Source organism: Camellia sinensis, chromosome 4, assembly GCF_055761805.1.
Source record: "Camellia sinensis isolate YWXY chromosome 4, ASM5576180v1, whole genome shotgun sequence".
Taxonomy (NCBI): domain Eukaryota; kingdom Viridiplantae; phylum Streptophyta; class Magnoliopsida; order Ericales; family Theaceae; genus Camellia; species Camellia sinensis.
In genome coordinates this window covers 138,552,838-138,577,463 of record NC_138964.1, presented here as the reverse complement: position 1 = coordinate 138,577,463, position 24,626 = coordinate 138,552,838, and the positions used below count along the sequence as shown (strand labels likewise).

At 37.0% G+C, this 24,626-nt stretch overlaps 2 protein-coding genes and 2 long non-coding RNA genes across 4 annotated transcripts; 2 read left to right on the top strand and 2 right to left on the bottom strand.

Moving 5' to 3' along the window:
* The first annotated feature begins 5,497 nt into the window (after nt 1-5,497).
* LOC145824074 (uncharacterized) lies at nt 5,498-6,594 on the top strand. The gene is made up of 2 exons (XM_082923663.1): nt 5,498-5,573; nt 6,182-6,594. The coding sequence occupies exons 1-2, from the start codon at nt 5,498-5,500 to the stop codon at nt 6,592-6,594; spliced, it is 489 nt and encodes a 162-aa protein (XP_082779789.1).
* Nucleotides 6,595-10,423: 3,829 nt separating this feature from the next.
* On the bottom strand, nt 10,424-13,953 carry LOC145789535 (uncharacterized). Its single transcript, XR_014327558.1, has 2 exons — nt 13,844-13,953; nt 10,424-10,686 (listed from the first exon to the last, which is right to left on the bottom strand). It is a non-coding gene; the product is annotated as an uncharacterized LOC145789535 (long non-coding RNA).
* Nucleotides 13,954-15,109: 1,156 nt separating this feature from the next.
* ELO3 (radical SAM domain-containing protein / GCN5-related N-acetyltransferase (GNAT) family protein) lies at nt 15,110-22,037 on the bottom strand. The gene is made up of 9 exons (XM_028266882.2): nt 21,443-22,037; nt 20,330-20,399; nt 20,048-20,220; nt 19,703-19,877; nt 19,105-19,271; nt 18,678-18,897; nt 18,483-18,587; nt 15,879-16,031; nt 15,110-15,518 (listed from the first exon to the last, which is right to left on the bottom strand). Exons 1-9 carry the CDS (start codon nt 21,910-21,912, stop codon nt 15,360-15,362), a joined length of 1,692 nt encoding a protein of 563 aa, XP_028122683.2. The 5' UTR covers nt 21,913-22,037; the 3' UTR covers nt 15,110-15,359.
* On the top strand, nt 16,030-18,028 carry LOC145789534 (uncharacterized). The gene is made up of 2 exons (XR_014327557.1): nt 16,030-17,032; nt 17,973-18,028. It is a non-coding gene; the product is annotated as an uncharacterized LOC145789534 (long non-coding RNA).
* Nucleotides 22,038-24,626: the final 2,589 nt, after the last annotated feature.

Here is a 24,626-nt window from a genome sequence, read left to right as displayed (position 1 = left end):
ATTTTCTTTTGCTATTTCCATTGGTCATGATAGACCATTTATGTGTATAAGCTTTTGGTATAGTTGACTATGTATTGAACGATCCTGGGTGCACAAGATGTTAACTATTAATATATGGTGTGAGTTATTATCAAGTATATGGGAAATGTTTTTAATTTACCATGTAAGCACAACTCATTGGACAAAATTTTTAAGTCTACTTCCGCATCTAGCCCCATATTATTAATTATGAATTGATTTCTGTTTGAGGTCGTAAGTAATCTCATGATTACTGGCCGGTTATGACCTTAATCTATAGGGGCGGGTTCGGGTCATGACATGGAGAGTCAGTTTCATGCCCAGTTCTTTAGAACTGAGCCTGAAGTGACAATGGTGGATTTGTCAAAATTTAAACAAAGGCAAGGAGAAAGTGCAAAGCAGTACATCGATAGGTTTAAGAAGGTAAAAAACAGATGTCATGTGTACATGCGTGAAATAGAAGTTATAAGACTAGTCCAGAAAGGTTTAAATTTTGAACTTAGGAAAAATTTAGAAGGTGTGATGTTTAAAGACCTATTTGAGTTGTCTTCAAGGGCAACTAGTTATGAGGCCATTCTTAGAGAAGAGCAACAAAGAAATGCAGCCTCATTAGGGACTTATTACCAAGAGGTTGAGTTTGACACGGATATCGACATAGATATGGCTCAAATAATAGGTAAAAAACCTATGATTTGTGAAACACTAAGGAAAGCTGGTAAACATGTGAGCATGCCAGCAACACAACTAGCCAAAAAGAATGTGGCTATGTCACATAGGCAGTACTCTTTTGATTTATCAAAAGCAGATGCATTATTTGATGAGTTGTTAGCAAACAAGTTTTTAACTTTGACTCCTTGACACAATATTCCCAAAGACAAGGACAGCTTTAGCAAGGAGTATTGTAAATGGCATAATTTTTTTAGGCATTCCACTAACAATTGTGTTACATTTCAGAATTGTGTGCAGGACTTAATTCAAAAAGGAATATTGAAATATGCTAAAAAAGATAAAGGGGTTATGGCAATCGACAGTGACCTATTCCCAAACATGGTGAAGATTAACATGGTTTCAACTAACTTCCAGTCAATTGATCAAAAGAAGAAGGACAAAAATCCTAGAGTTCTCTTGGTAGAATTAGACAAGCTCCACAAAGAGAGGATGAAGAAGATGCCAAAAGAAGCAAAAGTTTAGGAAGAACCTGGTGAGATGTTCATTTTTTTCAGATATGGTACTAAGAAAGAAAAAGCCAAGGCCCTTGTGATTGATGGAATTCAAAAAATTGGAAAAAATGTTGGCCTGAGGTTCAAAACTATGGGCAGTGGTGATCTGCAAATTTTTGACAATAATTGCTTGTTGTATGATGGGACAGACCCAGGGATATTTGGTCCTGCAGAGAATTATGGTAAGGATGATGCTCCATTCTTGTTCCAAGGAGCTTCTGTTCATCCATGCTTTGGTGGATCAAGTAATGTGAGGGTTACGCTCAAACAACACAAGGGTTCTAAGCCCTATGGAAGTCCAAGGGTTCTGACTAGGCCATATAGTGGCTAGTAACAGCAATTTGGTGCATCACATAGTGGCCATCAACAGACTGGAAGGCCATATGGAGGGTAGCAACAGTTTGTGAGACCATTTGGGGGATTTCAACAGCAGCATCATGGCCTAAGAGTGAGGCCAAAAATGCAATTAGCTTAACTAAAAATGGTAAAGCCTTCAGTACCATCTCATCTAGGATGGCAAGGAGTGTCTCACCCGAAGTTCCCTATGAGTGGTTGGAGACCAATCGGAGAAACAAGAACTCAGAAAATGAGAGAATAAAGAAAGTTCCATGCTATGATGTCTACAGCTGCAGGGGATAAGCTAGCTGGAAAGCAAGATTTAGTATGGACTAGAGATAGATTGGTTCCTACTGCTGGAGGAAAGGAAGTGAAGGGTTCAATTTCTAGGGCCCATCCAGTACAACCAGTTCAAATTCTGAAAAGGAAATGGAGCCAGAATAGGCAGATGACAGACCTGTTAGGAAGCTTTTTGAAAAGGCTCTATTGAGCCAGAAGCTGAAAGAGTTAGAGAAGGACCTAATGTTTGATGAAGATCACAGTGATAAGAAAAATGTGGCAATGAAGGATGATCAGGACCAAGTAATGGTCACTGATAGCATGAATGTTAATGAAGGAGTTAGAGAAGATGAAGCTAAATCAAATAGTTCTGGTGGTGACATTGGAAAGAAGTTGGCTGCAATTCATTTTGGTTCTTTACCTCTATCAAAGGAGTGTAATATGATTATGGCCATTCCTCAGAGGTTTCAAGCCAAGCCAAATCTGCCTAATAAACTAGCAGGTGATGTTGAAGATTTGATAGAACTAGCAATTCAGATAGCAATGGCTGAGACACGAGCCAAGCCCCTGAGATCAATTGAGGTGGTTAGGTATGTCGATGGAGAAAAGATTGTGCTACAACAGCCAAAAGACAAGCTCATCAGGCATCTAAGGCCTTTATATGTCAGAGCTTATTTAGATGGGGTACCAGTGGAAAGGGTGTTGGTCAATAATGGAGCCATTGTCAACATTCTTCCTCCTAAGACACTGAAAGCTATTAGGAAATCTATCGATGACTTGCTTCCTACTGATGTGAACATAAGTAATTTTGTTGGTGAATCATCTGAGGCTAGAAATATAGTGGCTTTACAACTTCAGGTTGGTTCCAGGTCAATGGGAATAACTTTCTTTGTAATAGACTCCACTTTTAACTATAATGTGCTACTAGGTAGAGATTGGATATACCTTTATGGTTGTGTACCCTCTTCGCTGCATCAGGCATTGATCTTCTTAACTAGTGATGGTAAATGAGGGATGAAAATTTACTGGGCAAATGCAAATCCTTTTGTTGCTGATGTTAATAACTTAAAAGTTGTGTTGTATGATGAGGATTTGGGTCCAGTTGTGATTGATGAGGAAGAAGTTAAGTCCCAAGGAAAAAGTTTGACAAATGAGGAGTTCAAGGTCTTTGTTGATGAAGGTTTTAAGTAGATGAGCCAGGAATTAGCCAGCAAAGCTTGATGCAGAAGTAAAAAAGGATTGTGATAGAAGAGATTGCTGAAGATCAAGAGTAATACAAGTACAAGTGACAAAAGAAGACAAGCTGGATGAGACAGCTAAAGTAATTAGATCTACTTTTTCTAGGCTTTTTTATTTCTTTTAGAGAGTAAGTTTAGCCTTAAGTGTTTGGCCAATTGTTCTTGGGTAGAATGTGTTATTGACAGTAGCCCTCTGAGTTATAAAGAGGTGCAACTGGAACATCTGAAGAATGTAGCTTAGGGAGTAAGGCCTGTAAGAGGCCTATCTATGTAAATGCTAATCTATCTAATGAATGTAAGAGCAAACTAGTTGGTTTGCTTTATGAGTATAAGGATTGTTTTGCATGGAATTATGAAGAAATGTCTGGATTAGATAGAGCATAGGCACCCAATTAAAGGAAATTTCCTTCCCCATAAGCAACCACCAAGAAGGATGACCAATGAAGCCACCTTATTGGTCAAAGAGGAAATTGGAAGGTTACTCAAAGCAGGTTTTATTAGAACAGCCAAGCATGTCGAGTGACTGTCTAATATTGTCCCTGTTATGAAGAAAAATGGCAAGTTAAGAGTGTGCATAGATTTTAGAAATCTAAATTTAGCAACTCCCAAGGATGAATATCCCATGCTAGTGGCTGGCTTGTTAGTGGATTTAGCAGCCAAAAGCAGGATTTTGTCCTTTATGGATGGTCATGCTGGATATAATCATATTTTTATTAACCCAGAGGATACACATAAGACAGCCTTCAGGTGTCCTGGTGCTTTGGGGACATTTGAATGGATAGTCATGCCTTTTGGATTAAAAAATGCAAGAGCAACATATCAAAGGGCAATGAATTTCATTTTCCATGATTGGATTGGAAAATATTTAGAAGTCTACATAGATGATGTAGCCATTAAATTTGACAGTTTTGATGAACATTTGGAACATTTGCAGTAGACATTTCAAAGAATGAAGACCTACAAGTTGAAAATGAACCCTTTGAAGTGTGCATTTGGGTATCTGCTGGAAATTTTCTGGGCTTCCTAGTACATCACAAAGGGATAGAAGTGGATGCTAATAAAGCCAAAGCCATTTTAGGAGGAAAATCCCCAACCAACAAAAAAGAGCTACAAAGTTTTCTTGGAAAAGTGAATTTTTTGAGGAGATTCATAGCCAATTTGGCTAAGAAAACTTTTGCATTTTCTCCTTTGATAAAAATCAAGTCAAACTATGAGTTTAAGTGGGAAGCATGCCATCAAGAAGCTTTTGATTTACTCAAAAGATACCCGACAAACCCTTCAGTGCTTATGCCCTCAATGGCAAGAAAGCCTTTGAAGCTGTACATCTCAGCTTCTGACCTGTCGATTGGTTTTTTATTGGCTCAAGAAAATGATATAGGTCATGAACATGCCATTTACTACCTAAGTAGAAGGTTAAATAATGCTAAGACTAGGTATAACTCTATTGAAAAGCTATGTTTGGCACTTTATTTTGCAGTCATTAAACTGAGGCATTATATGTTGCCCACATAAGTGTTTGTGATAGCACAAACAGATGTTATCAAATACATGTTGTCTAAAACAATCTTGAGAGGAAGACACGGTAAGTGGATTTTAGCATTAATTGAATATATCTCAAGTATGTGCCACAAAAAGCAGTCAAAAGGCAAGCCTTGGCTAATTTTTTGACAAAACACCCTTGTACATCTGTCGATTTAGATTTATATGAAATCAATATGGTGGAGAATGAACCTTAGAAGTTCATGTTTCATGGTTCAAAGACAGATAAAGGAGTGGAAGCAAGTATTGTGTTTGATTGCACCAAATAAGCAAATATACCAATTTGCATATCAGTTGGAGACACAACATATTCAGTCTTGTAATCAAGCTGAATATGAAGCTTTGATAATTGGCCTAGAATTGGCCATAGAGTTCAAAATAAGAAGTCTTCAAGTTTTAGGGGATTCACAGTTGGTCATTAAGCAAGTCTTAGGAGAATTCAAGTATGTAAGTGGTGCTCTGGAGGAGTATCTAGCTGAGGTCAAATGGTTAATCAGTTTCTTTGACCATGTCACATTTACACACAGATATAGATTAGAGAATAAAGAAGCCAATGAGATGGCTCAAGCAGCTTCTGGTTTAAAAATACCTAAGGAAGCTCAGGAAAGGGTGATTCGAATGAAGAGAAGAAACTTTTCTGCACTTAAGAATAGGTGTAGAAATTTCTTGCCTATTTTTACTTTGGATGTGACAGAGGAAGATTAGAGATTCTCCTTAATAAAATACCTGTCGAATCCTAGTGAAGGGGGTGATAGATAGGTAAGATATCAAGCCCTAAATTATGTCATCATGGGAGATGACTTATTTAGGAAGGCTCGTGATGGTTTGACTTTACTCTGTATTGGTAAGTTAGACCAAATGAAAGCCATGGTTGAAGCACATGAGGGAATTTGTGGGGGCTATCAGGCTGGTGATAAGATGAGATGGTTGATTAACAAGTATGGTAATTTTTGGCCATCTATCATAAAAGATTGCATAATGTATGCAGAAGGATGTCAGAATTGCCAGAAACATGGCAATATTCAAAAAGTTCTAGCCATAAGTCTTCATTCAGTAGTGAAACCATGGTGTTTTAGATGATGGGCCATGGACTTGATAGGAAAAAATTTTCCAACCTCTTCAAAAGCACATTCTTATTTGCTAGTGGCCACTGATTACTTTACCAAATGGGTAAAAGCAGTACTTTTAAAAGTGGTGACACAGACTCAAGTCATTGAGTTCTTAAAGAAGAATGTGATCCATAGGTGTGGTTTACCCCAATCCATAACTGTCGATCAAGGCACAGTGTTTAATGGGAATGAGATTAAAAGGTTTGCCATAGACTATGGCATTCAAATATTGAATTCCTCACCCTATTATGCTCAAGCAAATGGGTAGGCTGAGGTAACAAACAAGATTGTCAACACTTTAGAAAGGATGATTAAAGACAATCCTAGGGATTGGCATAACTCTTGTCAGAAGTGCTTTGGGCTTATCGAAATTCAAAAAGAAATAGCACAACAATAACTCCATATGAGTTGGTGTATGGGAATGATGTTGTGTTGCCTCTAGAAGTAATAGTGAGGTCCAATCGACTAGCCAAGCATTTGGATATTCCTATGGATGAATATGCAAAAGCCATGTTGATTGAGTTGCAAGACCTAGAGGAAAAAAGAATTATGGCCTTTAATCACTTGATAGCTCAGAAAAATAAAGTTAAGAGAAGCTATAACCAGAAAGTAAAAGGTAGAGTGTTTTCTGAAGGAGAATTGGTGTGGAAAACCATTTTATCAGTTGGTTTAAAATGCCCAGAATATGGCAAGTGGTCTCCAAACTGGGAATGTCCATTTAAAAGACATAAGGTCCTTAAAGGAGGAGCTTATCATCTTGCTTATTTGGAAGGTGAACCACATAGGAGAGTTATTAATGGTAAATACCTAAAGAAATACTATCCAACTATGTGGGAATGCATGAATGAGTCATAAAAGCATAAGAGCGAACATATGCGACAAGCCAAGAGAAACCAGAGCAAATAAGAGAGATCTTTCATTAAAGATTGTGTCAAGAGTACAATCAAAATAATTAAATTTGGTCTAATCTTTTTGAAAGTACATTGAAAGTCTATTCCAGGCTTGAAGGGCAGTTTGGTGCCTTATTTTATTTTGCCTAAGTTTGGCTTGAGCCTATTTAATGGCAAGTGGGCCACCTTCTGCTTGAACAAGAAGAGTTGGAATTTGTTGAGAAATGTTGGCTTGTTCTTGTTCAGCAGCAGTTTTCTGAGCCCTCACAATTGCTAGTTGAGCTTCCAGTTGGGGCTCTTCTGCTGTGAGATTAGTAATTTGAAGACTAAAGGCTTGTGATCTAGTGGAGGCTTCAGTCAGAGCAGTGACTGCCTTTTTCATTTGATCCATTTGAGTTTCAATAGTTTTGGGCTCAGAGTGAAATTGATTGATAGTTGTTAAGTATTGTAGAAGGTCTGAAAGGAAGTTCTGGAAAGCTTGCACTTGGTTTGGATCAAAGAGTTGAGGCATTAGAGGTGCAATGGCCTCCAAGCAGTAAGTCAGAATAGTGGTGTGAGAAAGAGCCAGATCATCTAGGGGTTGATCAAGTAAGTTGAAGAATTAATCCACCAATTTTTGATCTTCACCAGTTAGTTGTTTTACTTTTTCTTCAACAGAAAGATTGGCAACAGTTTCTTATACAGCAGAAATGCCAAGAAACTAGCCTTTAATTATGAAAGGAGAGACAACTGCAGACTGTGACAATAATAAAGTGAAGTTAACAATTGGTGCAAATTTAAAAGAACAAAAATTAACATACAATGTAAAATAGAAAGTAATTTGAGGTGTTGTTACTTCTGTCGAAGGTATGGTAGTAGCTTCAATGTGAGGAGGGATGGAGACGGTCAAGGCCTCCCTTGAAGGACTTTGGGTTGGTGTGGCTTGCACCTCCATTTCAGCAGTCAGTAGTATCCGAGAAGATATAGTGGTCTTGCAAGATAGTATAAAGAAAGATTATTAGGCCACATAGAAAATATGAAAAAATAAGGTGTATATTTGTGAGAAAATATTACCTGTATTAGTAATATCTGAGCAGTGGAAGTATTGGTGGCTAGAACATCTGGATTTGGCTCTCTAATAGGACCATGAATGTGAAAAGGTTGAGCCCCCATGCCTTGACTCATAGGAATTTCAGTATGGACTAGTAAGGGTGCATCTATTGGTGAAGGCGGATAGAATAAAGGTGCTTGGATAGAGGTAGTGGAGGAGTGAACAAGTTGTGTAAGCACCTCATGAGGAGTTCTCATGTCAGTTGAAGTTGATTCATTGTCCAATACCTCAATGTCAACTCTATCAGCCTCATTCCCTTGGTTGTAGAATGAAACATGACTGTCTTGATGAATGTTATCATTTTGTTCATAGACAGGGTCACGGACAGGGGAACTTCTGTCGATAAGAGCTATATAGCTGTCAGGGTTATTGGTTAAGTCAATGAGAGTCTTTAACATGGCCTAAGTCAGCTAGAGATTTTCTGGTATGGCCAAGGGTTTTTTATTCTTCTGAGGAGAAAGAGGCCACTCTAGGGAAATTAATGACTTCATTTGTTCCATGGAGCACTTCTCTGAGAGGAAAGGCCATTAAGTCTACTAAAGCTATTCCGTAAGGAATATCAGATAGAATTTGGGCTAGTTCAGGGGCCAATTCTCTTAGGCCTGCTCTCTCTTGACCAATTTGTTCTTCATGATAGGGATGTTGGTGTTCTAAGTTTGGTTGAGGAGAGGGCAATTTGGTCTGGTCTTCAATTATATAACGGGGATTGATCTGAGTTTCAGGAAACTCTTTATTCTTAAGCAAAGAAGGGGGTAGATCGGTCTGGGTTTCAAGTAATTCCCCATAAGAAGAAGGAGATGCAGCTAGAGAGGGAAGTCTTCTCCACTTATATGTTTGAAAGTATGTCTGAAAGAGAGAAAGAAATGTGGAATAGAGTGCTAGTACATTAAACATAATGTGTAGTGGTTTAACAAAAGTTTGAGTGAAAATTATACCATTATAGTAAGGGAAGAAGAATTGCTGGAAGAGGAAGAGGAAGAGGCTAGTGCAGCAAAAGATGTGGTTTGAAGGAGAGTTGGTTGTTCTTGTTTTCTTTTTGACCTCCTCTCAAGGGCTGCACATTCCTCTAATTGTGGCTGAGGGATAGAATTTCCTGAATTTCCTCTTGTCTATTCTTAGTCCTCCTTTAAATCTCAACACCTTGGTTGGAAGGTGTGAACCCTTCACAACTGGTTGTGTTCAAAGGATTGCCTTTGGGTTTCTTTGATGGGTTCATTGGAGCCTTGCCTTTGTCTTTAGGAGCTAAAACAGCCTGAGTAGGCATCTCTATGGTTAAAGGAGTGACCTTGATAAGAGACTTGGCTGCATGAGAAACATGGCAAGTTAGTACCACTACACACCTAGTGAAAGCAATTTTACTAACAGGTATAAGTAAAAAGGAAGCACAAGTGTTTACCAATGCTCATTTTCACTCATTTCCCGTTGTCAGGGTGCACATTCCAGAGGCAGACTTGAACTTCTTTGTCAAAAATTAATGCACTCATGAGAAGCCACCATTCTTTGAATCTTGTAGTGAGGTAAGGTGTGGTGTTGTAGTAGTAGAAGCTAAACTGATCAAATAATTTTTGATTCTCAGCTAAGAGAGTCTCCACATCTGAATGGTCTTTAAATTGAAGTCTAGCCCCAACTTGTTCATGAATGGTGGGGTGGAAATAAGGGCAAGGAGTAGTTTGATATAAACGCATTTGCTTGGCCCATTGGCAAGGGTTATAGCTCTCAAAACTGCAGTTTGAGAATCTACTGGTGGAGATAGACCTTCCCACCAGAATATATCTGGAAGTAAGGATTTGACCCCAAAAGCTTCTTTGTTTTTGTCTCCAGTCATCATCTAGGATATGGGGCTCAGTAATAATATATATGAATCTGGATGATGTAAAGTGGAAATGTTGGAAGAGGATGAAAAGTTGAGAATCTCTGTCGATAGGTAATTCATAGAAAGTGGTGAACACCTTGGTGAAGGAATTGGAGGTAGCTGAATGAGAGAAAATTCAGCATAGCTTTCACATACTAAGAGGTATGAAGTTTGGGTGGTGGGCCTAATTTCAAAAAAATAGGCATAAAGCTAGGCTTGGAAAAGCCAAAAAGGGCCATGTCGTGACCCAAACCCGCCCCTATAGGTTTAGCATCGTAACCGGCCAGTAATCCTTGGATTACCGAAGGCCTTCCTGTATAATCAAAATAATTGGGGCTTATGGAAGCAATAAACAAAACACCAATAGTCTAACGAGCTGTGCATCTATATGAACAAATAATCACATACGAAAACGTTAATTTACCCACTTACATGACATAACATATAACATAATATTTTATGCAAAAACATATGTACAGGTCAAAAATGTATAACATAACCGAAAACTTGCTAAAGGCCTTCCAGGCCTAGCCCTAACTCAGAGGCACCCAAAACACTTGGTAGGCTTCAAAACGGTGACTCGGTTCAAGACTCCACCTAGGCTTGACTTTCGAGGCGCTCACCTATAAATATATCTATAAAAATAGTGAGCTAAAACCCAGTGAATAACATTAAAATAAAGGGGTTAGTGAACGAATTCCAAATATATCATATCCGTAAAACAGTTCATGACACAGTTATTCATATCAGTCTCATATCAGAACATAATATAATGGTACATCTCATAGAACATATTACATGTCGTCTTCTGACTAGAGTAATCGGTTCCGGATACCGATTAAACACATATTATCACAATGAAGTGGCTAACGAGATCCCATATTCACATTTATGTCATGGACCCGCATTAACATGTCGTCCCCCATGACTTGGGACTATCTATGGATGCCATAATAGATTTCAAACATGGGACATTCGTTCACGTAAACAATATCATTTCAGAAATCATAACATATTGTAACTCGTTTGGAACATAATTCATATCAACATATCTTTACAGAAATGTTACTCACAGTGGGCTTCCAGAAACGGTTGGTCAGTCTTTGAGTCTTGACCTACAAACATAAATGTACATGGCACAAAACATGCCTCATTATTACTCATTCATGTGACCATACATGGCTTAGCTTTCTCACTTTAATTTCTCATTCATTCCATGTTACATAACTTGTTCATATTGCCCATATACTCGGATTCAACACATATTTTCTAATTCACTTACTTATGCTGTTTCTTAGCTTATTAATCTTTAACGGCTCATAAATCATGCCTAAGAATGCCTATAAAGAGATGGGAGTGAAGATATGTACTTAAAACATCTTTTGAAAACATGCTGAAAATAAGTTGGTGGCTAGAGCCAGCAGAAGGCAAAAACAGAGCTCGCTCGAGCTAGAACTCCTTCGCTCGAGCCAGCTTCTGTAGAGTTCAAAACTCTGAGAGCTCGTAATGTTGGCTCAAGCTACCACTTCTTCGCTCGAGCTAACTGTAAATTTTTGGGCACCAAGCTTAACAAAAATGGCTTCCAAACCACCTTCAAACCTTGGGTTCTTGCATGGTTTGATCAAACACATAAAATAGCTTTAGAAAACTTCAATACAAGACCCTTGAAACATCTTTTATTCAAAAACTCATCAATTCTTGAAAGATTTGAATCAAAATTCCTTCATGCAATATTTCAACTCTTTTCATGGTTTTCATAACATGCAATTGGTGATCAAGAAACTCATGAATTTCTGAAACATGGACATAATTAAAGCTCACATGCATGCAAGGACTTTAAAACTCAAACTCAAAATGATAAAATTCAAAGATGATCTACCATGAATACTCATGAAAGCCATCTACATGTTCAAAGACCCATTTTCTTGCATTCTCATGAAAGTAGCTCAAAACTTGATGAAATCATGATGCATGGAGGAATAGCTACAGAAATTAGACATACAATCCTTACCCAAGGCTTTAATTTCAGAAATGTGAGACGAACCCTCCTAGTTTCTTCAATCTCTAGCACAAAAACAAGCTTCTCTCTCTAGAATGAGCTATATCTCTCTCTAGCTCAAGACATGGATGAACTCAATGAAGCCAAATGAATGATACAACATTTCCAACTCATTAGAATATACACAACACACACCTCACTTTGAGCACAATACACGTGCACACACATGCAAAATTCCAACACACACACACAAGGGTTTTAATCCCCTACACTCAACACCACAAAATGTCTTAGTACATCATACACTTAATCACATCTTGGATCATTAATAGGGTTAGATTAGGTACCAATCATGCATCATTTTAATCAAACACAATTAACCTTAATTAGTCAAGGTTAGCACAAAATTCAATTATTCAAAAATAGTTGCAATTAAGGCTTAATTTAATCACATGCGATTTTACTAAACTGAATCAGTTTTTAGCAAAACTTCTCAGATGGTTCCAAAAATTCTAATTAGTCAATCCATGTGCTCAATTTCAGTTTCTGAGACCGTTTAGGCTATCAAATTCATATCAGAGCATAAATCATTTCATATCAAAGCATAAATCATGATAGATATTACTACGAGTAGCAGATTGAAGGCCCAAATAACATACAAAATACATAATAAACACATAACTTTTTTTAACCACTTAATTAACATCCTTAATTACGGATTAGTAGTTAATTACGGAATAGGGTTGTTACAGGCCACCACAATTACGATCAATTTCCTTATCAACTAAAGAGAATAGACCTCTGTACAAGGTACCTAAAAGAAAATGAGCAAAGGCCAGTTCTATGCCTTCTTGAATACATGTGGCAAGAGCTAAATATTCCTTAGTAATTTTAAAACCAGGAACACACAAGAAGTGTTGAAAAAGCCACAATAGGTAAAAGGTTGTTCTTTCTTCATCTGAGGGTTCAAGGCCAAACTTTTGATATTTAGTCTGGAATTTTCCATAACTAAGGTCAGTATCGAATTTGATAGGTGTGTGCACTGATATTTTGACCAGAAGTAGGGAGGCCAGTTAAATGAACAACATCAAGAATGGTGAAAGAAATCATACCATACCTTAGGATAAGGGAGTTGCAGGAAACAGACTAAAAGAGCAGCACTGATGGCCCAATTGTCCATGTCTAGGGGAAAGGTTGACAGTCTAATGGCATAATAAATCCCTAAAGCCCTCCAAAGATCAATACCGTATACCATCATTTGCTAGACCCAAAGTCTCTAGTCAGGGTTAGGTTTTTACCATGAGCGCAGAGGGTTAAGGCTTAAGTCCCAATGATGCCAAGCCAGCTTTGCTTTATTGAAGAGCATCATTTCGGTGTCTGCAATAGGATAATAATGAGTAAGTTCATCAAGAATGGTTGCAGTGAAAGTAGGGCCCAATTCCCCTTGTGTAGAACTATCGCGGCGAGGAATAATGCAACTGTTGAAGATGTGTTGACGGAGTAGCTGCTGGAACTCAGTTGGGAAACGTTGCACAGATAACGTGTTTACTTGTTTCTTTCCTTTGGTTTAAGCTCGTTTGGGTGCCATTGGAGTGTATGAGCAAAAAAGGGTTTCAAAGCAGAAGGTCTGAAAAGGCAAAGAACAGAGTAAGGTAGAGGAAATGAGAGTAGTGAAATGATTATTTGAATTCTGACGTTCAAATAGCTTATGGTAGACCCTCACGATTGAGTTTGGGCCTGTTGACAATTTAGGCTTAATAGTTGGGCCTATTTAATTCTTGTTTTGGATCAATTTTAGTATTTGGATGTTATTATAAATATTTGGGCTTTAATACGTGGGTTTGTTTTTATAAACCTAAACGAACTACCCAAATATATAAGTGTCCAAGCCTTATTTTGTCCTTTCTGACATTCATTCAAAACAAAAACATCTTTTTGTCTTCAATGAGAGAGGCATTGTTGGCACTAAAATTTATCTTCTCTGTCGAATAAGCATAACAAATACAGAGAGTTGGTTCAGTGGATGCTAGGAGTAAAGATCACGAATTTACAGTGAGAGGTGGATCCTAGAATACAGAGCAAGTGGCAGAAGTGAAACAGTTAAAGGAGCAAATGTAACAGTTGCAGTTTTTCCTGCTAATTTATCTAGTAATGCAGCAAGATGTGGCCAAACGTAGCCCAAGTGTCAAACCATGAAGATAGGCATGCAAGGGATGCAGGATATGTGTCTTATTTACAAGAGAAAGAGGATGTTGTAGTAGAGAAGCAGTTACCAGTGGTTATGGAGATCATGAGCAGTTATACAGGAAGGGGAGGTAACTTGCTCTAGGATGGGACACGTGGCAGCAGAGAAGTAGCAAGACCAACAGCATAAAGGCTGGAAATTCAAAGAAAAGATGATCTTCAATCAAATTCACAACCTATGTGGAATTAAAAGTAATTTAACTTAGTTAGCAATAGCTTCTGTGTTCATATTTGTTTATTCGCATTACAACCTCCAAAGAAGTTCTTGAATTTGTCAAGGCATAGGACACTAACCACAATTGCTTGATCTGTTTGTTGTGTGTAAAATTTTGGTTATTCTGTCGAATCACCTCTGTCAATTTGACCCAAACCAAATTTTTGCTAACAGTTATCTTATGTTTATTTTTTGTGTTTACAAATCATATATATATATATATACGTGTTATTTGTTTTACTTTCTTTTTTTTTTAAATATCAAAAACCAAAATATATTTCAAACTTTCTTTAAATACATAAAACTGTCAACATTATGTATCAAAAAATTATAACTGTCAACATTTAGGGCTAGTTTGTCCCCCCCAAGTATTTCTTTGTTTCAATTAATTTACAATCATTCAATCATATGAAAATTTTAAGATATAGAAATTTTTAACGTATCAAACTTACAAATACTAGTCTATATACCATGTCCGACTTGATAGTAACAACTAAACTTAATGGATAAATTACACTTTATCCCCTTTATATTTGATCATTTTCTTACTGTGACCTTTCAAGTTCATTTTTTTCTCTATTTGGTCTATTATGTTTCAAATTTTTGCATAATTTACTCTCAAAGCTAACTTCTATTTAAAATTAAATAAAAAATGTCATAATAACTATCACATAATATAAAAAATATATTAATATAATTTAACTTTATGTAAAAGATGTGAGCTATATAAAATAAAATATTTTTATTTTACGTGACTGTTAATGTGTCATTTTCTATCTAATTTTTAACATAAATTAACTTTACGAGTAAATTAAAAAAAAAAAACTTAAAATAAGAGAAGTCAAAATGGAATAAAACAAACTTTAAAGGGTTAAAGTAAAAAAATGACCAAACATTAAAGAGACAAAATGTAATTTATCCAAACAAAATCTTAAAAATTGTCAATACCCTATCCACAACACTTTTTTTTTTTTTTTTTCCTTTGCAATAATCTTGTGATAATTTATAACAATTCAATTTAAAATTGAGACAAAACAACATGCCTTTAGAGAGACTTAAAATAAATAGTAGATCAATGTCATTTTACTTTAATTTTAAACTAGTCATTGGATTGGATTTTGATAACGTGTAAAAACATTACATGATTTGATCACTCAATGGTCTGAACACATTCGATATCCAAATATAACCTAAACCCCCGAAACAAACTCAAAAAGCTCAGGGAAAGGACAAAGAGCATAAACAAATATATAAAAACATGTCAAACTAACCCAAACTACATATAACATGGATTTTACAAAATTGGTGTTGCATCAAGCATATCAGTCTTCTTACACTAGGCATTTTACCATGTAAGGACCTTCAAGTTCATAGCCCAATTTCCTATAGTAATGGCGGGTTCCTACACCTGAAATAACGGCCATCTTTGTTGACCTATGCTCCCTAAGAGCAATCCGCTCAGCCTCCTCCATTAGCAGTGTGCCATAACCCTACGAGGAAAATAACTCGTTAGAGAGAGAATCAGAATGCAATTAAGTAAGATACAGATTTGATTCCCCTCCTGTTTGCCCGATTTATAGGCATAGAGTTGGCCTTTGAACCGGGTAGGTACATAGACCCCTGCCAAGGCTGAGTTCTCGGTCATAAAAAATAAATAAATAAAGAAGAAGAAGAAGAAAAAGATTGTTGGCCCTACAGAGTGAGAAAAGGGTCGGCTTCAATCCAAGATTCTATCCACATGATGGTGTATTATGGCATACAGTTACTTGAATTAATTGTGACTTACTACTGTGATTTCTACTTTATGTAGTTTAAAATTTTACATTGAATATAAAGGAACATAGAGTGACCTGGTGTTGCAGCTTATCAGCATCCCGGCCATGAACTGGAACTGCAGTCCCGTAGACATGGAGTTCACGAACAATTGAGCACTTCCCAACGAGTTCTGGGCAAGTTACATTCCGGCCACATTTTCTTAAGCGCAGTAACCCAACAAGAATGTCCTGCATGCAGACACAGATTATGTTACAAGCAGCCTTGGTTGCTGTAAATAGCAAAGCCTATGAGAAACCAGTATCAAAAGATTCAAAACAAAGGATGGAATAATCATTTATCTTGAAAATGCTAGCAAAAACCACAAAAAAAAACGGTTAGTTATGAATCGATAGAATCCAAAATCTGCCTAGAAACTATTCACAGAGGATGGCATCACCCAAGTTAATAATTGCGATGAGTAGCACCTTTAAGGTCCTCGTCACCCAGAAAGACAATGACCCCATGTAGACAGCATAGCACTGACTTGAGAAGTGAATTGCATGAAAAATGATTAGATTTCGACAGGCAAATAATGAATTTAAGTGTGTAAAATGGCAATTGTTGTTAGAAAAGGAGGCATATATTTCTAACAAGAACAGTTAGAATCCTGGTACAAGGAATAACCTAATTCTGACATATTTTGAGAAGTTGGGCATGCTAACCGATTTATGTTAGTCAGATCTCAGTCATCAAAATCAATGCAACAATTCGTTGTAGTTGTTGTGATGTTTCCACAACACAGTTTAAATAGGTAGGATTCATAGTCTCACATGATTGACAACTGCTGAAAATGAAGAAAAATCAAGGCTCTGTTTGGTGTGATGTTTCTACAACACAATTTAAATAGGTAGGATTCATAGTTTCACATGATTGACAACTGCTGAAAATGAAGAAAAATTAAGGCTCTGTTTGGTAGAGCTTTGGAATTTTAATTCCACCCCTTCGTTTGCACGTAGTGTTTAGTTACAGTTTTAAAAAATTGATTCCACACCCACTTTTCAAAACACGTCTACCCAGCTATCCTCCCGGACGTCCCCTCGGACGTCTGGCCGGTTGAGCAACTAGTTGACCGGAATAGTATTTGTGTTTTTTGTTTTTGTTATTTTACGTTTTAAATAAAAAATATTTTGAATTTTTTTTTTTTTGAATTTTTTATGAGTTTTGAATAGAATTTTGGGTTGTATATTTGGTTATAGGCTAAGTTACACGGACGCGGGTACGAGGATCGGGTGTGGGTGCGTATCTAGGGGTCGGACACTTCAAAATTAAAAATTAAAGATACGTGGATATGTATCCAAATTTGGATACGGGTACGGGGATACGTTAAATATATATATATATATATATATATATTTTAAATATAGTTATTAAGATGAGTTATATTATATAAATAACAAATAATTATTTTACATATATGTGTTTATTTATTTTTATTAATATATATAAGTATATATTATCTTATAAATATCTTATATGTTATACAATAATTATTATATAATATCTATATAATTTATATAATATCTATTGTATTATATAATTTTTTTTAGATGAATAATATTACATATTATTATATTAATGTAATTTATACTATATATTATATATTAATGTAAATGTAATACTTGAATAATAATTTATAAAAATTATTATTATATATGATAAATTATATATATGATAAATTATATAAATTATATTATATATATTATATATGATCAATATATATGATCATTAAATCAGAGGCGAAGAGAGAGAACAGATTGAGAGACGAGAGAGAGAGAGTAGCAGAGACGAGACGAAGAGGGAGAGAGAAGCAGAAACGAAGAGAGAGACGAAGACGATCGAGCTCGAGGTCGAGATCGACAGTGATCGAAGCCCTAGACGAAGACGATCGAAGCCCTAGACGAAGACGATCGTGATCAATAGTGAGAGCCCTAATCGTGATCGATGATCGAAGCCAACAGTGACCAGTGACCAGGTTTTCTTCCTTTCTCCTCTTCCATTTCTTTGCTGTCTGTAAAATGCCGTGTCCGAGAGAGATGAGGTGAATCCGACACAGATCTCACACCCGCACCCGTGTCGTGTCGTGTCGACACGGGTACTTCGCCCCAAAGTGACGAGTCCATGTAACATAGGTTATAGGTTGTCAATTTTTTAATCAAATATCATATGTCACATCACTCAATTCAAACTCTTTTCCAAACTCATAACCAAACAAATTTTCCACACGCAAATCATAATTTCAAAACTCATAAACTCAAAATACAACTCTATTCTCAAATCATAATTTTAAAGCTCTACCAAACGCTACCTAACTCTGTCATATTATATTGCAACTAAAGGAATAACCGACGTCGGACAGAAATATAGTGACATATTCAATGAATCATAACAGTAAGTGGGCACCATATGAAAGATAGGTGAACTACCAATTCACTGCCATCATGCACTGATGGCCCTAAATCGGAGGTTTCCAACAACTTGTGAACAGAAAAGGTGCCTAGACACAATGCTGTATTTGGGATCAATATTGGAGCATGCTGACGTACCAATTGAGATGAAATGCAAAAGCAGTGGCAGAATGCACAATGGGGTGCGTGCGTATGTGGTGTTGGGATTGTTAAGGATTTTGGAGAGAGAAAGACCTGGCGTGTATCTTCATATGACAGAAACGTTTCCCAGCCCTCATTTGCTGTATAATCACGGCGGACAAGATCAACTTCTTCTGGTTTTATTTTGTGGTGAATGTCCTAAATACACAAAACAATTGGCAAAAATTTTAATTTAATGCAGTCTATAGCAGATAGCATGCCTAAATGACAATAAAAATGTTCACTTACCTGGATTCCAGCTTCACGTGTTCGAACATCTCGACATTTCAAGCCCAAGTCATCCATCCGAGCTAAGGCTAGCTCCCGAAGATTTCCTTTCTCAACCCCAGAAGTAACTAGAGGCATAGGAATATCCCGCTGAACTCTATAAACACGTGTCCAAGGGGGTACCATGGCTAGGATCCTAGCTACAATGTCCACAAGCTGCTCAGGTGGGTAGTTTCTATACCTGAACATGATATTAACTATTAATTACCGCTTTTCATTTGACCAGGCAATTTGTCAGCATAGTCAACACTGTATTTTATGATCGATATATATCAAGAAAGATCATTCTTAAAGAAATGAATCTTCACTTCAAATGACCCCCAAAAGGGACCCCCCAAAAAAAAAGTTGAGTCTTAAGACCTAAAAAAAACTAAAAATGACATTATACCTGCCAGTTTTCCAAAGCTCGTAAAGCCCAGTTCCACGAATAACAAGCGTAGGATAGATTTTAAGCCCATCAGCTCTGAATGAAGGGCTTTCAAAGAATTCTTTAAAACTTTCCATGTCCCTATCAACTCCAACGTTTGGAAGATCAGGCATCATATGAGCAACAACCTAGAAGAAATGCATCAAAATTGGTAACACGGAAAAAAAACAAAATCAAAGAAAGAACTATCCCCAAAAAATGCATGCTTAGACTAGTGAGGCACCAAACAAGTAGTTTCAAGGGGAATGACATTAAGATGGCATTAAATAGCAACAACTATGTGAAACATGTGTCTCTTATTATGCTAGACTAGAACAATGGGAACAACTCCCTTTAGAGTTTTTAAGAAATAATTCTGACTACTTGAACAGAGAGCATGGCCAAATTTGGAAATGTCATTCAAGAAGTCAAAGTTCAAGCTACTGATCATGTAAATGGAAAATCAACAGTGGCTAGAAGATGTGATTTTGTTAGGAAACAACCAACATTGCAACCACAAAAGTTTAAATTGAGATTCCAAACCGAAGGACTAAATTTATAAGATGGGACAGCGGAGAACCTTGAAACCGGCATCCTTTGCCAAGCAAAAGCAATCAGCCACGGCTGCTACTGTGTGGCCTCTATTGGTGTCACGAGCCACATCCTCATATGTGCTTTGAACTCCAATCTCCAGTCGTGTACAACCATAAGAAAGCATCTGCCTCAAATGAGGTCCAAGGCAATAATCGGGCCTCCTAATAGTTTTAAACATAATAAAAAAGCATCAAGTCAATTAAAATTTTCAAGCATACATCTTTATATTAATACATGAATAAACTAAAACTTTTAGCAGCAATTAGAATAATGAGGAAAGAAAGAACGGTAAGTTTTTATATTTTGAAAATTTACTGTAAATTTAACTCACGTTTCTATAGTCATCCCAATACACTTTACAGCACTGTGCTCAGAGTAGGAAACAGCCTCCTCAACATTAACAGAAGTGTGTCCCGATAAAGCATCATGAAGATTCCTTATAAAGTAATCACGGTAATCTGATGGTAATGACATGAAAGTACCTCCCATCAAGATGAATTCAACCTGCAAAACAAACGGTCATTTCCAACAAGTGAACAAGGATTTTTAAATACATATCATCTCATTTTGTACAATTGAAAGTAAAAATTGAAAAATATGGAAGACGACAAACCTTATCGACACTGTGGCCCAACCTTTTGAGTTGATCTATCCTGCTTCTAGCTTGAACATACGGGTTATATCTAAAACCAATATTACATAGAGTGATTAACTCATCAAATATTAACTACAAGATATAGACACTCATAAACATTTTCACATAATGATAAACGAATTCTAGTAGATCCAAATTAATAAAACTAGAGATAAGGTGGAAAACCATTAGGTTATTAGCATTTTCTCATAATGCTGGTTATAACAAATTCACATTATAACACAAGGTGTGGCATTATTGGAGTCGGCACTTCTGTTTCTCCCTAATATATCAACAAATAGCAGCCACAATAGTGAAACCTCCCCTCACAGTGCATGTATATACTTTGTTCTTTACTATGCCGTCCTCATAGAAAATCTCAAGCTTCAACCAAATGATTCAAACTCCAATGTATTCATTTGAACACTAACTCCTCCCCCAAAAAAAGTCCCCCTATGACAATGCATAATCAATCAACTGCTCATTCACATATAAAACGCAAGCATACAACTACTATAAAAAATAATAATAACAAAAACTAAAAACAATCCTCATTTGATTGAAATAAAAGGAAAAAAAAAATCAAATTCTACATTCTACATAATTTTAGCCACTATAGCAAAAATTATATAAAAAGTATCAAAAATTAATACCAGAAAGCTATATATTCTATGAAGGTTTTGTTTTGTGCTCCAATCAGTGGAAAATCTAGTACAATTTTCTTAACAACTCCTACAACTTTTCAGGAGCCAAATATCATGAAATAAGCTGTATTCCAAATTTCAATCATTTGATTGCTGAGAAATCTCATGAAACATAAAGATTTTTTTTTTTTTTTTGAATTCTACAGAATCTTAGTAAAAAAATAAATTTAAAAAATCAGCTAGAGAAAGGCACAATTGTCTAAGGTCTTGTGTTCCAAAAAAAAAAAAAAAAACACTAGAGAGAGAGAGAGAGAGAGAGAGAGAGAGCCGTATATACTAGCGGGCACAACTGAATAAAGTTTTGTATTCCGATCAAAGGAAAATCTAGTACAATTTTCTCAACAACCAAACACAATCTGAATGTTCAATTCGCATCAATAAAACTAACCTGGCACGAATCGCGCGCATACTAGTGGGCTCATATCCAGTATACGACTGAGTACTATACTCAAAATCCGAATCAGGTCCTCCAGGACAGTACACACATATATTCCCAGTCGTGGCGATGTGAGGACAGCGGTGAGGCTTCGACATCACAGCCACGACGGCGATTCCGGAGGCGGTTCGAACCGGCTTGGCCTTGAGTTTGGGGAGGAGAGAGTCGCGGTCTGACTCGGGAAGCGCGGCGATCATCTCCACCAGTTTGGGGGCGCGTGAGAGGCCATACTTACGGCAAGCGGCGGACTTGAGGGCGTTGAGATCAACGGTATCGCCGCGGCGAGAGAGGTCGACCATGTTGTTGACTATCTCTGCTATGGCTCGGACTCGGGCTTCTTCTTCGGTGAGGTTGTGGGAGATTACACCGCCTCGCCCTGGCCGTGGGAGCTTCCTGGAGTCGGCAACCGCCGCCGTCGCCATGAGAGAGAGATGGGGGAAGTCGTGTGCAGTGCGTAGTTGTTATTGGTTTGATACGATGCCTTTTTTCTCAGTTAAAAACAAAATTGTGTGTCGTAGGTGTTTTGGGAAAGCAGTAAAACATCTTCTTCTTTTTTTTGTTTTTTAATTTTTTTTTATACAATAAAGTTGTGGAGATATATTTTTTTGAGTATTAACCCGTGGTTAAGGTGACGTCGACGTGTTAACCGAGATGTCACGTGTCCTGCTTGTTATACCGAGGTCATCTCGGATAGACCGAGATTACCTCCGAAGATATCGAAATCCAAGATAAGCGGATGAGAGGCAAGAGTCTTATAATGAGAGAAGATTTCAGTTTGTATTAAGATAAAACTCTTAGAGAATTTATCCTAATCTTATTGGGAGTTCAAGATTAGCAGTAATCCTGAGTCTATAGAAATTAGGCTTCTATTGGGATTAGATTTGAGTCTATAGAAATTAGGCTTCTATTGGGATTAGATTTATGTTGGCTATAAAAGAGAGGCACCACATGGGTGAAATGTATGCTTTTGATACTCAAGCTTATGGGTTTAGCACTTAATTTATCTTTGAGATATATACTGACTTGATCGTCGGAGTGGCCCTGGGTGGACGAACTACCGCCGGAATCTTCTCTTTCTGTTGCAGGTCAGTCAGGTGCCATCTATTCTGTCGATGCTCTCCAGCTGGTCACTAAGCGGGTAGTGTGGTCAGAAAATTACTCACACAATTTGGCGCCGTCTGTGGGAAAGAAAGGAGAATAGATGGCCATCACTGTACAAGATCAACGTATCGGAAACGACGAGTTTAGCAAAGATAGAGAATGTGTTGACATAAACGGAGTGAAGACCTTTCCAGAAGGAACGCAAAGACAAGGGGCATGAGTGCTCCCAAGGAGATGACATTCAAGTATAGAAGAGCTCAGCCCAAGTGAGCAGATCCCGGATCCCAGAAGACAAGATCTCGGCCTAAATAAGTAGGTCCAAGAAGACAAGAGCTCAGCCTAAGTGAGCAGATCCCGAATTCCAGATCCTGGATCCCGGATCCCAGAAGGCATGATCTCGACCTAGATGAGTAGGTCCGAGAAGACAAGAGCTCAGCCTAAGTGAGCAGATCCCGGATTCCAGATCCTGGATCCCGGATCCCAAAAGGCATGATCTCGGCCTAGATGAGTAGGTCCGAGAAGAGAATAGCTCAACCTGAGAGAACAGATTCAAGATTCCAGCAAACAAGACCTCGGCACTTAAGCCCGAGAAAAGAAAAGCTCAGTGAGCAGATCCCAGATCCCAGAAGATAAAAAGAAAACATACAAGGTCAGACTGCAGTTATCCAGGTTGAAGACCTTTTATAAGGTCCACAAAAGAGCATGTAAAAGCCATGCAGGGGGCAGAGAGAAGAAGAAAGAAAAATATATTTAACACTTGTTGAAATTCTGTGTGAATTTACAAGTTGAAGTTAAACCGAAATCATTGTTTAACACTTGTTGAAATTTGTGGACAATTTACAAGTTAAGTTAAACCGAAATCATTGTTTAACACTTGTTGAAATTTGTGGACAATTTACAAGTTGAAGTTAAATCGAAATCATTGTTTAACACTTGTTGAAATTTGTGGACAATTTACAAGTTCAGTTAAACCGAAATCATTATTTAACACTTGTTGAAATTTTTGAGAAAAATTTACAAGTTGAAGTTAAACCGAAATCATTGTTTAATACTTGTTGAAATTTGTGGACAATTTACAAGTTGAAGTTAAACCGAAATCATTATTTAACACTTGTTGAAATTCTGTGTGAATTTACAAGTTGAAGTTAAACCAAGATGATATTTAACACTTATTGAAATTCTGTGTGAATTTACAAGTTGAAGTTAAACCGATGTGATATTTAACACTTGTTGAAATTCTGTGTGAATTTACAAGTTGAAGTTAAATCGAGATGATAAATTCTATGTGATATTTAACACTTGTTGAAATTCTGTGTGAATTTACAAGTTATAGTTAAACCGAGGTTGTATCGAAAGGAAGATGGTTTAACACTTGTTGAAATTTTGAGAAAAATTTACAAGCTGAAGTTAAGCCGAGGTTATGATAAAAGATGATGGTTAAAACATTTGTTGAAATTTTTGAGAAAATTTTACAAGTTAAAGTCAAGCTCAAGCAATGTCTGCGTACTTGCCAAAACTACGAGGTTGTCAAAACTTGAAATATGGAAAACTGAAGTCTTGATAGAAGACATTGAGAAAGTGACAAGTCCTAAGCAACACTTGTGAAAATATTTGTTACAATATTTTCAAGTGATTAGGACAAGGCCGAGATAAGCAAGATTAGAAGTTGTGACAGAGGTATTTTACCCGAAGAGATTGCACAGTCAAGGTATACTTTGAAGACATACAAATTATTCTAAGTGTAGAATCATACAAGAGCAGAAAAAAGAAGACATTCATTCAAAGAAGAAATTAGAGAAATACATTTAAAGAAGAAAGAAGGCACTTCGGCCTGAATATTGAAAAATAAATTATTCAGACTACAAAAATGACACGTACAAAGAATGACAAAGTACAAGGTACAAGGTACAAAGAGTAAAAGAAGGAAACAAAACTACTCGGCAGCAATGGCAAGATATAGAAGACAGTTGGGAAGAATTCTCAGTGGCCTTCTCGGCCTCGAGCTCAACATCGATCTCCTGAAGAGTTTGATCAA